We start from the raw sequence: 16,676 nt of genomic DNA on the forward strand, positions 1-16,676 counted from the left end.
AAATCCAAGTAAGCCACGTGGCCCAGGTGGGCCTGGCCTTCAGTTCCAAACATTTACTCCCTGCGGGACCCTGGGCAGGCTGTTGAAGCCGCATCTCACTCGCCTGTAAAGCAAGCTGTAGGAAGTGGCGGCTGGCTCAGCTCTGCACCAAGAGAAGGGGCCAGAAAAGGGCGGGACTGAAAAATGAACAAAACTTGTCTGGCGGAAGCAAATCCTGATCAAGGTCCCTGTGAGGCCTGGGGCCCATGCCTGGTTACAATTGGCCCTGACACAAATGCAGCAAATTTCGTCTTTTGTAGAAATCTTTATTATCTGCAGACAGACCCCTTCCCCCACCCAGAGTCCCCCCCTAGTGTTCTGCCCGCCCTCGCGGCTGCGCTCTAGGCCCCGGAATGCCCAGTGCCAGGGGTGCCATCTCCGGGTATCAGTCACAGCAGCGCCTGCTTCAGCATCTGCTTCTTGGCTGGGGTGAGGTGAGTGGGGAACTGGATGTCAAAGAGGATAAAGAGGTCTCCCTTCTTGGTGGGGTCTGAGGCCAAGGGCATCCCTTCACCAGGCACCTTCTTGAAGTACTTGGGGCTGGAGGGAGGAGTCAGACACCAGAGAGGATGGGGCCTGCGGGTCTTAGCCCCAGGGACAGGGAGGGGGGACAGGGAGGGAAGCTGGAAGAAAATGATGACCTCTGGAGAGACCCAACCCCAAAACTCTGGGATCCTGACTCTATGGGTAGTCAGTTCTCATTTTAAAAACTAGAAAAGTGAGGCAGAGCCCAGAACCACCAGGATGGAGCTGCCCCTGCAGAGACAGCAGCTGGTCCTTCCTCTGTCAGGGGCTGTGTGATCCTGGCAACTTACTCTGAGGGCAAGGCCAAGACTTCCATGTTTCAGAAAGGAGGGTGGGCTCTGAGCTCGGGGAGCGCCCCTCCCTCTGAAATTCTGTGATGTCCCAGGAGGAGGAGGTGGGGCCCCCCCAAGTACTTTTACAAATACTTCACTGGATCTCCACAACCCCAGAATGTAAATGTCATCCCCATTTTATAGTTGAGGAAACGGGCTAACGGGTGGAGCCCCCAGAAGTGTCCAAGGCTGGACTTAAATTCGGGGTGTCCGGAATCCAAGGCCGACCACTCTGGGCTGGGTGTGGGGGGAGAGGGGAAGGGGGTCACTTCCATGTCCTGGCTCTGAGAGGAGGGGACAATTCCCCCACCCTTCGGGGAAGGGGGCTGCTTTCCAGGGGCCACCTGAAGGGCATTTTTAGAAGGGAAAGGGTGGCAGAGCCAGAGCAAGGGGCCCTAGAAGTCCTGTGAGCCTGAACCTGGGTCCTCGGGGGTCCAGCTCCTTCCCACACTGTCCACTCACTCACTGTATGATGTCGTTGATGGGGATGTTGAGTAGCCGGTCATCCAGAGTTTTCACCTCCACGGTGCAGCAGGTCAGAGCCTTCGGGAAGGGAAGGGAGAAAGGTCTGTGAGTGCCCCGAGGGCCCCCCAGGTGTGCCGGCCTCCAGCTTCCTGGCTCTGCGCAGGGGGTACCCGGAAATGGGCAGGAGCAGCAGGAGTCAGGCTAGGGAAGGGGGAACACATTTTCATTCTGCTCCCTTTTCTCCCGGGAGCCTGGAATGGCCGGAGGCTTCCTGTCACCCTGGCCTCCTTAGCCTAGAGCCTGGTACATAGGAGGTGTGGGAAAGGGGAATAAGCATTTATTAAGCGCCCACTGTGTGCCAGCACTGATAAGTGCCTTTTTTCAGCTATTGTGACCTGGTGTGATTCTCGGGTGGGGGGGGCTGCTGTTATCCCCTCTGACAGCCGAGGAACCCGAGGGAGAGGCCCAAGGATACCCAGGCCCTTCCCGAGCCCAGGCCCAAAGCTCCCATCCCTCTGCGCCAGAGCTGCCCCAGGGAAGTGCCCGACGATAGACAGGTGAGGACCTGAGGCTTGGGTGGGGGCGGTCAGTGGCCGAGGTCATTCACAAAGCTCTCAGACCAGGCTCTCGGCCGGGCAATGGTGCAGTGGGGGGAGCCAGCCCGGAGTCTCCTCTCTGCGCCGGCACCTTCTCAATGGCGGACTCCGGGACCACATTTACAATCGTGCCAAGGTCTCATTTTGCTGATGAGGAAACAGCCCTTTGGTGCAGAGGCCATGATGGGCAGACCCAGGCTGTGACCCCAGGCCCGAGTCCATCCGCCCTTCTCCGCTCTCCTGCCTCCCCTAGTAGGGTCTGTCAGCCAACACTTATCAGGCGCCTACTATGTGCCAGGCACCCTGCTGATGGAAGTACAATCCGAGCGGGACTCTCACCCAGGGCCCCCAAAGTACAGCAGGCTGGGGGGGGGGGCAGCTCACCTTGCCCAAGGGAATGGAGCTGACAAAGAAGAGGTTGTCATCCTCCCTCCGGAAGCGGGGGTGCAGTTTCTCCTTTACAATGAAGATGATGTCAGCCGGGATGATGTTGGGGCCCTGGGCAAGGAAGGAGTGGGAGGAGGGTTGTAGGAGGAGCACCGGCCATCCCGCAGACCTCCGGGCTCCTCTCCCAAAGCATATTCTGAAAGTCGCGCCCCTTCCCCATCCCACCCTCAAGGGACTCTTCAAAACCTGGAAAAACCAGCCGGGGGAGAGGAATTCTGGGCTGGATTTGATTCTCACTCACAGGCGGGAAGTGCTTGCTGGAGATGGGGGTGCCTTGGGGGGAGGGACCACTCCCCACAAGTTTGTTATAGAAAGGGGAAATCTAGGTCCGGTGGGGCCCGTGCCCTAGATCTAAGGAGAGCGGATTTCAAAGGGACGCTCTGGTAGGGCCCCACAGACGAAAATTATACACAGGCAGCCAGCCCAGGAGGGTTAGGAAGCTCAAAAATGGCATCCTGAAACACAAGGGGAACTCTGAGGAGCCAGAGAAATGAGAATTGCCTAAAGAAAAGCATGTGAATGCCCAGAGAATCCCTCAATCCTCTTAAGATTCTAAAAAGGCATTTACAGAAGGTGGAAACTGGGGCCAAGAGAGAGGGAGCAGCACAAAAATGTGTCCTGGTCCCATAAATGCTTCATGAATGGAAAGCTCAGAATGAGCTGAGGGTCTTTGGGGGGGAGGGGGGGAGAGAGGAGGGTAGCGAAGAAAGGGATTTGGGGCGGCCTTGGTTTTAGCTCTACTGTGGTGAAGAGAAGGGCTAAAATGGAATAGAACTGGAGGGAGAAGGGAGCTGGAAATGGGTCAGTGATAAAGAACAACAGGAAAAAGCGAGGTCTGTTGCATTTCCAGCTCACTTCTGCTTTCTCTGTCAAGGCAATGACCTTTCTTCTCAAAGACACAGAACAAAAATGGTCAGGGAGGAACTGAAACCCAAGAGAAGTAAGGTGATGGTAAGGAGACGCCGAGTTCCCAGGCATGAATGCAAGTCTCATGGCCCAAGGGAACTATATACCCTTGGGTACTGAAAGAACTGACCGAGGTGATGGATGACCCACGGTCAGGGCCTTGGAAACGAGCAGAGAGGGAACCTGGGAAGCACTGCAGGAGTGGAGCGGAGGAAATGCACATTTCTAGGGCAACAAGCTTGACTTTGCTTCCTGGGAAAATTTTAGAGTTAATGTAGCCAAGGGAAAGGTGATCCCAAAGAGCCAGCTCGGCTCCATCAGAAACAAGTCATGTCAAACTTTCTTTCTTCTTTTTTAATCATTTACTTAGATTTTAGGAAAACTCTTAAAAGTACCTTCAAGGAGGTCCTGCAGAGGAAAGGGAAAGATGTGCGCCAGATTGTAGGATGACTGCATGTATTCAGTAACAGTCTAACAATTCAGTGTCACCTGGGAAGCAGGTCTCCGGTGGGATGCCTTGGGGATCTATTCCGGGTCTGGTGCTACTTAACATTCTATCAATGATTTGATTAAAAGGAAAGAGAGCATTCTTCCCAGAACTGCCAATGACACGAAATCCGGAGAAGTACGGGGGAGGTTGGCCTTTGTTCTCGGAGATAACCCAAATGATCTCATTATGTTGGGAAAACAGTGTGTGTGACCGGCTGTGACTGGTCAGTCCAGCAGGAGCTCAGGAGGCTCGACCGTAGGGAGGGCACAAGTACTCCACATAGTGGGGATGTCTCCAAATTTGGGCATCTTACATTAGTGTGTAACATTAGATAACAATCTTGATAACAAAAAGTTAGGAGACTGGATCCAAAATCCAGGAAGATGAAATGTAACAGTGGTAAATGTAGTCTTTTTGGGGTTCAAAAAATTTAACTCCACAAGTTCATGGTTGGGAAACCTTAAATAGTAATACTTCACCTGAAAGAGATCTCGGTCTTAGGGGGACTGAAAACTCAGTGGGTCAGTCAGTGGTCTAATTCGATGGTCAAAAAATTAATGAATGTGTATTGGTCACCCTGCCATCTGGGGGAGCGGGTGGGAGGAAGGAGGGGAAAAATTGGAATAAAAGGTTTTGCAATTGTCAATGCTGTAAAATTACCCATGCATATAACCTGTAAATAAAAAGCTATAATAAAAAGAAAAAAGGAAAAAAAAAAGTAGTGAATGCTCTCTTTCTCCTGTTACCAGGCCTCAGCTCTGTCCGGGCCGGATCCCGTGGCGGTTACTGTGTCCTGCTCTGGCCACCACATTTTACAAAGTACTGTGGTCGTCATCCGGAAGGGGACAAGCAGATCGCGCCGGAGGAGGAGCCAGAGGAGGAGTGAGGAGGCTGTTTGGCTCAGAGAGCAGAGAGCTATGGGGTACATGGGCTGGGTTCAGATTCTCCGGGATTAGAAGGATTAGATTTATATTATTTGAACCCAGCAGAATATTGGATGGGAATTCTTCCCGGGTGCAGCGGACTGTTGACTGCCCATCGATTCTGTGATTACCCCCCCCCCTTCGTGTCCCCCTCACTGTGCACCCTCATGATTCATCACCTCCGTGTATAGGGAAGCCACAAAGGTCGTGGAGAGTCTGGGCTGGGAAAAGGGAGACCTGGGTTCAAGTCCAATTTCTGGCTTTGACAGATCCTATAGATCACTGAACCTCAGTTTCCTCATCTGTTAAATGGGGATAACAATCCCTCCTGACTTCATAAGGCTCTTGCAAGAATGAGGCTGCAGGCGACATTGGAAGTCCTCTGGCGCAGACCCCTCCCAGGACAGATTGCATCTCCTCTCCGCCGGAGGCTCCTTTCAGCCTCTGTCCCACCAGACTCACCTGGTCTCCTTCCTTCTCAAAAGTGATGCGGGTTCCCTGCTTCCAGCCCGGCAGGACATCAATCGTCAGGATCTTGTCTTTGATGGTGGATGAGAATCTGTCATCATTCATTACCTGAAGGAGACAGTGGGGAAGGGGTGCCTCAGGACCACTCTGTCCCCCCCACAGGACCACATCCAGGTCTTCCCCAGGCTGGCCCAAGGAGTGGAACGTCCCGGCCCCCAGTCCTGCCTTGGCCCCCAGGCGGCATTCTAACTTTGGAAGTCAGCTCCCTCTCCGCGGGAACCTCCCGGGAGGTTCGAGGAGACTATCAGGGAGAACCCGACAAAGAAGGGATGGTCTGAGCCTCTCAGGGCTCACTCAGTCCCTGAGCAGGGGTGGGTTCTGAGCTGTGTCCTTGGCAGGGGGGATGGGCCATTCCACATTCTCACTTGTGACCAATTTAACAAATAGTTATCAAAGGCCTGTTCTGCCCTTACCGCTGCCACGGTGCCAGCCACTGCAATGGCAAAAATAAACCGGGTCTTGCCCTGGTGGGGGATGCGACACGGACAGAGCGGAATATGAAAGGGAACTGAGAAGGAAGGGACTAACAACTGGAGAAATCAGAACAGGCTTCCGGTAGGAGGTGGCGGCTGACTTGACTGGAAGGAAAATGAGGATTCTAATGGGCAGAGATGAGAAGGAAATGCACCCCACACATGAAGGGCAGCTCGAATAAATGCAGCCGTGAGATGGAGAAGGTCGAAATCGGGGGGTAGTTGGGATCTTGCTTGGCTACACTACAGAACCCGTGAAAGGGAGTAACACAAAATGAGGATGAAAAGCTGGGTGGCCGTCGTTAGATTGGGAAGGGTCCTGCGCGCACAGGCTGAAGATTTTGCATTTTATTCCAAAGGCAATGGGGAGTCACAGAAGGTTTCTGAGCAAAAAATGATATGATAAGACTCATGCCTTAGGACGGTTATTTTGACAACTGTATAAAGAATAGATTGAAAAAGGGAGACGCTGGACCATTTAGGAGAACATTTTAATAGTCCAGGCAAGAAGTAATAAGGACTCGAAACGGTAGTGACCATATGAGCAAAGAGAAATAATAACATAATAGTAATAATTCTGGCAAAAGTACTTTGCAAATATTATTTCATTTGATTTTCACAATGACTTTGGGAGGAAGGTGCTATTATTATCCCTAATTTACAGATGAGGGGAAACTGAGGCAGGCAGAGGGGAAGTGACTTGCCCACTGGTACATCTCTGGTAAGTATGTGAGGATCTGAACTGAGGTCTTAGCCCCCATGTCACCCCACTGCAGGTGCTGATTAAAGAGATGCACCGGAGGTTCAGCCCTCTGTTGTTCTATCCTTTGTCGGCCATGTCCCACTTTTCTTGTTCCCATGTGGGGGTTTCTTGGCAAACACATGGGGAGGCTTTGCCATTTCCTCCTCCTGCTTGTTTTACAGATGAGGAAACAGGCAGACAGGGTTAAGGGACTTGCCCAGGATCCCACAGCCAGTGAGTGGCCAGATTTGAACTCAAAAGATGAGTCCTCCTGACTCCAAGTCTGGCACTGGACCCACTGTGCCTCCTAATTACCTAACTGATGAGGTTTGGCAACTGATTGGCCAGCGTGTGAGAAAGAGGGAGACCTCGAAGGTGACCGGGAAGTTATGGACCTGCTGCCGGCAACAGCAACAGGCAGAAATAAGTCTGAAGGAGGGGAAAGGACGAGTCCAGGGCTGGACATGTTGACTGCCATGGAAGCATGGAGTTCACAAGAGACTTTCTCTAGCAGAGGCAGATGGTGCAGGTCATGAAGAGCTGGAAGGACATGAGTGGCAAAAGGGCAAGGAATCGTGGGAGGAGGACAGTGCAAGAGTGAAATTCAGACTATGAAGGGAAAAAAGTGATAAGGAGGAAGAGGATTATGATGAAGACATACAGGTTTAAGAAGAAAGAAATACAGATTAGGACCAAAGAAAAACAGTTCAGAGTTCAGGATCATGGCCGCAGCCTGGTCTGGAGTAAGGCTGTCTAATGAAGTCAGAGGGACCGGACATCAAAGTGGATGCTAAATTGGGAGGAAGCTGTGATCATTACAAATTATAAGTCTAGGGGGAAAATAATCTCACCCCAGTGTAAACAGGCAATGACTGGATAACTTCAGAGCAGACATAGCCTGCATAAACGCCAGGTGGTTCTAGTTGGGTTACGTGATATCCCATGATCTTTCAGAAGTTCATGAAATCAATGTCTTATGATCTATTGAACCAAGGAATGGGATCAGGGGATTTCAGTGATATTTTTATCTAATCAAATGAGAGAATATATGAAGTGCCTTACTAAACGTAAAGTGCTACATACACATTATGATTTCTAGTCATTCTAAATTACTTTGGTCATATTGGAGTAAGGCTGATTTGAAAATGAGAGTTGATGGAGCACTGAGAGGCCCCACAGAAGTCCTTGTGAGTAGAGCAAAGGTGGCACCCGATTTGTAGGGAAAGAGACTTTTAGCCCTCTCTTGTGGCAGCCCGTTTGTTGTGTTTTTAAACAAGGTAAATACTGAAGATGACAAGAAGGGAACTGAACTCTGACAAAAACGAGCGACTCGGAGAATGGTAGAAAGCGGCAACGCGGCTGTGAAAGGGGTGACAGAGAAAGGTGAGCCTTCTAAAGAGGAGTGTTTGTTCAGTGTTTGTTCATCATAATCTGCGATGACCCATAAGTGGAAGGAGGGGGACAGCAAGTCTGATCCCCTCATTTTACAGACTTCTCCTGAGGCTCGGGAAAGGAAAGTGACTTGCCTAGATTTAAACAGCCCCTATGGGAGGCAGGATTTGAAGCCGGGTTATTCCGATTCCAAATCTCCCACCTATGGCAAGGTCCCCTGGGGAGCAGGCAAAGGGGTCCGTGGATTCGGCCATTTCCATCTTTTGGCCCGGCATGTTGAGGGAGCCAGGAAAAGAAAAGATGGCTGAGGATGCGGGGGAGAGTGGAGAAGTTGGAGCAGTGTGAGAGGAAGAGCTCTAACAGAAAGGTTTCCAGGGGCAGTGGAAAGGGAGGGCACAGTCAGGGCAGGAGCAGCAGGAAAGGGGGAGCTTGTCTTTGTGCAATAATGCTGAACCCCAAGGAGGAACAGGGACAGGAGGGAGAAATCCGTTTCTCCTTAGGCAGAAATGACCGGCTGAATGGAGTATTCAATTGAGTGGGAGGGATGGGGGAGGAAATGGTGATGGGAATGGGTGCTGAGAAGGCGGGCAGTGACCGGGGGGTCCCCAGGGGCATTCAGTGGAGGGGGTCCTGCTGCAGGTGGCCCGAGCCACATGCAGCAGCGGGATTTCTCCTCTCTCCTCCAGGGACGGCCCTTACCTTTCCCTGGCCAAGCAGATGAAAATGGCAACCGGGGACTTACAGTGCAGAAAGCTTCCCTCTTGTTCATACGTTTACCACCCAGGGCAATGTCCAATCTGGGGAAAGGGAAGGGGACTGAGGCCCAAGGAGCCGGAGCCGGAGTTGCCCAAAGTGACCCGTGCTGAGAAGCAGACCTGAGACCCAAGCCCGGGCTGCGGGTTCTGTTTGCTGAACTGTTTCTGTGGGAGTGGGGCCACTAGGGAGCAGATTTCGGCTCGTTATGGGCAAGCACTCCCCATCGCTCCATCAGAGAAAGCTGCCTCCTGGAAGGGGTCTCAGGAGGGGCGGGAGCCCCTGGGGCAGGGAGGTCTATCTAGCTCTTCAGATTTAGCCCACAAACTTCCTTCAGTAACCCAAGTCCTGTCTGGGGGTGGATGAGGGCACCCTGGGAGACCTAGGGGGGCTCTTACCCTTCGGGAAATCTTGATCTTCTTGGTGCAGCCAAAGAACAAGTCCTCCAAGGACAGGTAGAGATCTCGCTCGATGGGAGGGTCCTGCTTCTTGATCCCACGGCCCCGAAGGCCCCCAAAGTTCAAGTTCACATCCATGCCATCAGGATCAAAGAACTCTGCCCAAGGGGCCGGAGAAGCTCATGCCCATCGCTCCTGGTTCCACTTGGGACCAGCAACTCATCCCCCACTCCCAACCCAGACCTGTGGGCCTGGACCCCAAAGGTCTGTGATACTGACAACGATGACCCCCATCCCAGGCCTTCTGGTCCAGGCCCACAGGCTTGCAAACCCTTAGCTCCTAGTCCTGAATCCTACTGCATCTATTAACCTATAGCCCAGTTCACAGCCAAGGTTCTGTGTGGTCTGGGGGGAAAAACTCTAGGACAGGGACCTTAATTCTGAACTCTGGAGAAATTCTAGACCATATTAGAAAGGAGATAGGTTAGTGAGAAAAGAATGAGGTAATCGCTATAAGCCACAGTACTTCCAGAGTCATCTCATTTCTGTTTTTGACAGTCACCAGAAGGCAAGTGGATGAGAATATTGTAGGAAAAGCATACTTAGATTTCAGTGAAGCACTTGGCAAAGTCTGTTTTATGCTATCCTTACAGACAACAGAGAGAGAGATGAGTTAGATAATAATACCGTTGAAAGATTTGGAAGTTGGCAAATGAATGAACCCAGTGGAATGCCCCAAGGATTTGTCCTCCATCTGAGTAATAACATTTTAATCAGTAATTTGCATGTCCATCAGATCTGTTTTCATTACAAATCCAGCAGGGACAGCTAAAATATTGGAATATAGTGGCAGGATTCCCAAAAATGTCTGAGCTAGAATTAAGGGCCAAATCTAATAAAATAAAGTCTAATAGAAATATAGTCCTCTTGTAATGCCAAAGGTCACTTTTAAGGGGGTGACTAGTTCCTCCATTTGTCCTATTTCGTAATTCTGCCTTAAGGTTATGACCGTCCCCTCTTAATGGTTGAGATAAAGGTGTTATAGACATTCCTTAATGTCATTAGAATATCAGTAACCTCCATCTATGAGGCTATCCCCACCTAGGTCTCTGCATTATGTCATTGCTCTTGTTATACCACAAAAGGCTTGCAGTCCCGATACTCAATACTCAAGGCTAGACTCTTTGAGATGATAGTCTCGTCTCGCCCTGGGATCCATTGGTCCCAGTATCTCTCTCCATTTAATAAACTATTGAATTGGTCTCTAATCTCTGTCTTGCTCAGTTTCTTTTGGCATTACACTCTTACTGTCTAGGATGGGGGGGAAAGTAAGGAGGGAGGGGAAAAATTAAGGAACATAAGATTTTGCAAGGGCAAATGCTGAAAAAACTACCTTTGCATGTATTTTGAAAAGTAAAAGCTAATTTTATTACACACATAAAAATAAAGAAATAAAGTCATTCATTTAGTTAAAAAAAAAAAAAAAAACCCAAATTTTTAACTGCAGGATGGAGAAAACATGGGTAGATAAAAAGTTTCTGTGAAAAGATCTGGGAGTTGTAGGGACTGAAAAATCAACATGAATCAGTAATGGAAAATGATGGTAAAAAAAAAGCTAGCATGCTCTAAGGTTTCACTAAGAAATGCAGTGTCCAGAACTAGGAAGTGACATTCCACTGCATATTCTACTCTGGGTTTAGGAGCAGGGATTTAGAAGGCACCTTAGACCATCAAATCCAATAATCTCACTTAGCAGATGAGGACCTTGAGGCATAGAAAGGATAAACAAGGTGCTAGAGTCATACATTCAGTATAAGTCTGAAAGAAGATTTTTTTCCTTATCAGGAACCACTATCTTTTAGCAATGACCCTGCCAAGCTACAGACTATCTGCAAAAGGCTACACAGGAGATTGAAAGGTTTCAAGGGCATGTCATATGAGGATCGGTTGAAAGAAATGTTTTGCTTGGAAAAAAGATCCTTTATTTTAATTCTGTGTAATCTTCTGTTTCAAATGTTTCTTGAAACAAAATATTTTTGGATTCTGGTTTCTAATCCATTGTGCCATGCTCTTTCCTTTTTTGGGTGAGTTTGTCACATTCCCATTCACAGTTATGATTGCCACTTTTTTTTTCCTTCACTCTAATCCCTTTCCTTTTTTTTTTTCTTTTTCTCCTTGACACCTCTTTCAGAAACTATTTGCTTTTGACTGATTGCCTAACTGAATCTATCTCCCCCCTTGTTCTCCACTTTTCCTTTAATCCTCGTCTTCCTATTTGCCTGTAGAGAAAGGTGTATTTCTGTGGGCGTATGTGCATTTTCTCTCCTTTAACTAGTTTAGATGAGAATGGGGTTGTCTGCTTCCCCTCCCGTCCTCTCCTTTTTGCTCATCCCATACAGATGAAGTCACTGCCCCTTTTCTTTCTCTCCCTTCCTCCCATTCCCAGTGCTTTCCTCTTACACACTTTTCCCTTTCTTCTTTTGAGACATCCAAATTGTCTAATTATCTTACAAATGAGGAAGCTCTAGTCCAGAGTGGGAACAAGGCCACATGACAGTCCCTTTCTATCTATAACAATGTACAAAAGCATTTCTCCCCCCAGGAGGAAGGGGCAATTCTAAGACTTCTTGGAGGCCCTAGTAGGGGTTGCAATGGGGGTCCTGAGAAGTCAGGAAGTACTGGGATCTTAATAGAATTGGAAGAAAGGGACCCAAGAAAAGAGTTTTAACATTTGCAGAGATACAGGGAGAGCAGTGGAGACAAAGTAGGAATTTACCCTGAGTGAGCAGCTAGAACAGCCCAGCTTTTAGAATCTGGGAGGACAGACCACGCCCTATATTGGAAAGAGAACTACATCCGGAGTGAGAAAACGTAGCTTTCAATCCCAGCTCTGACTTTGTGATTTTAGGCAAGTCATTAACCCACCCTGAGCCTCTGGATTCTCATTTGTCCAATAATGGATTTGGTCTACATTCAGGGTTCTTAACAAGAGATACATAAACTTGTTTTTAAATGTTTTTGATAAATGTGTTTCAAAATAATTTGTTTCCTTTGTTTAGCATACATATTTTATTTTAATGCATTTAGAAACGTTATTTTAAGAAGGGGTCCAAAGACACCACAAGACTGACTGCCAGAGGGGCCCAGGACTACAGTATTTCCCATTTCTATAGCACTTTATTGCTCTACAAAGTGCTTTGCACCCATCACCTTGGGACATGAGATTATTATCTTTATTTGACCCTCCCCCCAAAAAAACAAAACCAAAAAACTAAGGCTCCAAAAAAGTGAAATGATAGCCCAAAGCAACCAAGCCTGACAGGGCTCGTAACAGGATTAGGAACTGATTTGAAGGAAGGTAGAAAATGAAGAAGGAGATGTGGTGGAGGGGTAGTTCTTACCGCTATAGGGGTTGTCTCCCCCGAAGAATTCATGGAAGACTCTGTTGGGATCCCCATGGAAGACATAACCCTTTGTCCATGTCACTTGGGAACTAAATTCAGGGGGGATCCCGCCCTTCAAACCTTCCTCTCCAAATTTGTCATAGATGGCTCTCTTTATAGCTGTGAGGAGAGAGACCACCCGTGTCAATTCCTGGGAGAGGCTGTGGAGCAGCAGGGCCCCTAACAAGATTCAGAGGAATATCTGCCCTTCAAAGAGAGACTCCTGATTCTTTAGCACTCACAACTCTGCGAGGCAGATAAATCAAACATTATCTGGTCCATGTGGGAGAGGAGGAAACTGCGACTCAGATACTTGTTCAAAGTCACACAGCTTATGGTTGTTAAGGGTCCAGATGCTGTTTTCCAACATACTAAGCCCCGAAAGCCCCAGGGGTCCCCTAGCTCCGGCCCCCAGGCCCCGGCTTCCAAAGCTTCCTCACTTACGGTCACTCAGCACATCGTAGGCCTCCGCTATCTGCTTAAAACGCTCCACCGAGCGCGGGTCCCGGGCATTTAGCCAGTGGTTCTTCAGGGCTAGTTTCCGGTACCTGGAAGGGAGAAGGGAGTGCCGTAGGGCCACAAGGGACAGACCACCTCCTCCAAGCTCTTCCTTTTATAGATGAGGATTCTGAAACCCACTGAAACTTACAGTGAGAAGTAAAGGTGGGATTTGAAGTCAGATTCCCTGACTCCAAAGCCTCATAGCAAGACCAGGCTTATTCCTATCTCTGAGATACTCAATAAGCAACTGGATATACCAGTTTGGAGGTTAGGAGATCTGTTAGGGTTGTAAGTAGATCTGAGAGTCACCAGTACAGAGATGATAACTGGATCGTAGGAGATAAGATCACTATACTAAGTAGTGTGAAGAGGGGATCAGTACATTATTATTCAGTTAAATATTTCATAATTTCCTTCCCCTCCTTTGAGGGATTACTTCCCTCCAAATCCTCCCTATCTTTCCAGATCCCCTGCCCACAGGAAAACTTCCCAGCTACTCTAGTTTCCAGGAATGACCCATTAGGTACAAAATATGACCTTCTCTGATCTTCTATAAGGCATAAAATCTGATCTTGTATAAGATAGGGTTATGTGAAGCATTTAGAGAAACACAGGAAGAATTACCTGAACTGATGAGAGTAAAGAAAATGGAACCAAGAAAATACTCTAGTCAGTAATATAAACAGAAAGGAAAAAAAACTGAATTGGCCTGTAATTTCAACGATCCAGTTTGGCTTGGGAGAAGAGTGAAAAAATGACTTCTTTCCCTTCATTATAAAGTTATGAGCACTAAAGGTGTGGAATATGACTTTCTGATGGAGGGAATAGATATTGTCAGTACCAGACAATAGAGCATTAGGGTAGGGTATAGAGAATGAAGCCTGGAAATGGAAATTCCCCAAAGTACCCCCTATATGGGATCCTCTGGGATCGTGGAGTGGCCATCCAAACCAGTACCTTGGATGATGGGATTTGGAACTGGAAGGAAAATTAGCTAATACATCCATTATATTACAGATAGGGCAACTAAAGTCCAAGAGGGAAGGTGATTAAAGGCTAATTCATGAACTGACTCTCAAGATAAGGAGGACAAATATTGGGAGATCTCCTAGGGAGGTGGTAATGAATTCAAGAGAATAAACCCAGAGGAGCTACTGCTGTCAGGGATATCTGAAATATCAGTGAAAGTGAAAGAGGGGTCAGAGGACTAGAGAAAAGTATTTTTCCATAAAGGGAAAAAAATAGTGTGTGTAAACTATGGGCCAGTGAACTTTTTCTTGAACAATTCCAGAATGTGGTGTTGAAACTAGTGAGAAATCAATTCACATAGAGAGAGTGCTTCGGAAGATGACAGATATCCTATCTTGTTCTGGGCACATTTTATAAAGAATACTGATAAACTGCATATCTGAGATGATAAGGGCCTCATAGCCATGTTAATGGATCTTAACTCTTACAAATAGTTTGCTAAAAGTATCAGCAAATACAATGAACAACAAGAAGCAAGATAATCAAAGGGAGAAAGCTCTAGCTTCTACAGGGATCAGGAGAGGCTTCTGGCAGAAAGTAGAATTTTAGCTGGAACTTGAAGGAAGCGGGGGAGCCAGGAGGTAGAGATGAGGGGTGTGAGAATTTCAGACATGGGATACAGTGAGGTTAGAATGAGGGAAAGACCTGGGAGGAAAGACAATGAATCCAATTTTGAACATGTTGAGTTGAAGATGCCCAGTCTGAGATATCTTAGATATACAAATCTAGAGGTTAGGAGATAGGTTAGGGTTATATAAGCAGACCTGAGAATCACTACCAGAGAGATGATAACTGAATCTGTAGGAGATAAGATCACTATTCAAAGTAGTGAAAAATGTAGAATATCAGAGATGGAAGGGACCTTAGAACCGAGAAAGTCAGGGGGTGGGGGTAGGGGGGAGACCTTAGTACAAAGGATGTCAAAGCTGGAAGGGACCTTAGAATAAAGAACGTCAGAACTGGAAGAGGTCTTAGAGACCCCGTAGTCCAACCCCTTCATTTTATAGATGAGAAGACTGATACCCAGAGAGAAGTGAATTATTGATTAGCAGTAAAGCAGACAAATCCAGACTTCCAGATTGCTAGTTTTGGGATTCTTCTCCAGATCATTATCCCTATTCCCTAGAAGTCCTTCCCAACTAGGCCCCCCATTTAAAATTTCTAGCTGTCATGGGTTGTCTCAGAGTACCAAGCTGTCTTTCCCTGAAATAATTTCTGTATTTTCCTCTCCAACCTATAACCCCCAGCATCCCGTACTCACTCCTTCCCCTGCTTGGGTCAAGGGGGGAAGAGAAAGAAGCTTCCCACATTCTCTCCCTTCTGCCGCCCCAAAGAAACTTCTCAAAAAGTCTTGGCATTACACAATTTGGCCACTCCTTAATTTTCAGGGTGAGTGAATAGAACTAAAGACCCATCTCCCCTCCCATTTAAAATCTAGAAAATGGGAGGGAAGACAGAATTCAGAGGTGGAAAAAAAGAGAAGGGAACAGTGAAATGAGGGAGGGAGGTCCCGGGGAACCAGGACACAAAACCAGGCACCCTGTCTCCTGGACGGCGAAATGAAGAGCAGAAGATAAAGATGGAGGGAAGATAAAAAAGGGTGAAGAAAGCCAAAAGGAAAAGGGATATAATGGGAAGCGGGGAGAAAGGAAAGGGGAAAAGGAGGAAAGAGAAAAAGGGAAAGGGATTAGAACAAAGAGTGAAGTAGGGAAAGGAAGGGAGAGAAAGAGAGTGAAGGGGGAGGGAGAAGGAAAGAGGGAGGGAAAGAAATAGGAGACAAAGAAAGGGAAGGGAGGAGGAAGGGCAGAGGAAAAACAAGGAGAAAGAGGAAATGGGTGGAATCTGTAAGAATGAAAGGGAAAAGAGAAGGAAGAAGACAGGCAAGGATTAAAGGAGAAGGAAAAGAAAGAAAAAGAAAAGGAATCGAAGAGGAGGGAGGCTGAGGAAGGGGTGGAAGATCCCTCTTATCCCAAGCTTACGCCTTCTTTATGTCTGCATCCTGGGCACTCCTGTTGATGTCCAACACAGTGTAATAATCGAAACCCATGATTAGGCCTCTGCTGAGCCCAGCAAGATGGTTCAAGGAACAAGCAAGCCTGGCTGTTACATTGTGTTCTCTAGTTGCCAGTGACAACCACCCCAGGGCACTGTGGGAGTCGGATGGTTTCCTGGCTTCTCTAAGGCAGAGAGAGATGCTGCACTCCCCTGGGACTCTTGTCCCCAATCCTGCCTGCCCCTCCTCCCCTGCTGTGCTCTCTGGGACTCCCATCCCCAAACCTTCTTGCTCTGCCCCTCCTCCCCTGCTGTGCTCCCTGGGGATGCAGATTTTCTTTTGGTCCCCTTTTCTACCTTACTGACTGCTCCTGCTCTGTCTCCTTTCCTGGGTTCTCAACCAGAATATATCTTCTAACAGGGGGGATATTTCACAGGGTTTTCTGTCCTAGGGCCCTCTTCCCTTCTATCTTACTTCACTTGGTCATCTCATCAGTTCTCATAGATTTAATTATCATTTCTATGCTGATGAGTCTCACATCTAATTATTTGACCTTAACCTCTCTTTCACATCTCTCTCTCTCTCTCTCTCTCTCTCTCTCTCTCTCTCTCTCTCTCTCTCTCTCTCTTTTAAAATAATAGCCTTTTATTTACAGGTTATATGCATGGGTAACTTTACAGCGTTAACAATTACCAAACCTC

At 48.0% G+C, this 16,676-nt stretch overlaps 1 protein-coding gene across 2 annotated transcripts; it reads right to left on the minus strand.

The window, feature by feature from the left end:
- Positions 1 to 269: 269 nt before the first annotated feature.
- On the minus strand, positions 270 to 16,132 carry DNAJB13 (DnaJ heat shock protein family (Hsp40) member B13). 2 transcript variants are annotated; one of them, XM_031961429.1, is made up of 8 exons: positions 15,962 to 16,131; positions 12,897 to 13,000; positions 12,411 to 12,572; positions 9,010 to 9,167; positions 5,186 to 5,299; positions 2,342 to 2,455; positions 1,363 to 1,439; positions 270 to 579 (listed from the first exon to the last, which is right to left on the minus strand). In XM_031961429.1, the coding sequence occupies exons 1-8, from the start codon at positions 16,027 to 16,029 to the stop codon at positions 429 to 431; spliced, it is 948 nt and encodes a 315-aa protein (XP_031817289.1). In that variant the 5' UTR covers positions 16,030 to 16,131; the 3' UTR covers positions 270 to 428. The 2 variants fall into 2 exon arrangements, with proteins under 2 accessions (XP_031817289.1, XP_031817290.1); XM_031961430.1 differs by having other exon boundaries at positions 457 to 579; positions 1,359 to 1,439; positions 15,962 to 16,132.
- Positions 16,133 to 16,676: the final 544 nt, after the last annotated feature.

This window comes from Sarcophilus harrisii, chromosome 3, assembly GCF_902635505.1.
Source record: "Sarcophilus harrisii chromosome 3, mSarHar1.11, whole genome shotgun sequence".
Classification (NCBI taxonomy): domain Eukaryota; kingdom Metazoa; phylum Chordata; class Mammalia; order Dasyuromorphia; family Dasyuridae; genus Sarcophilus; species Sarcophilus harrisii.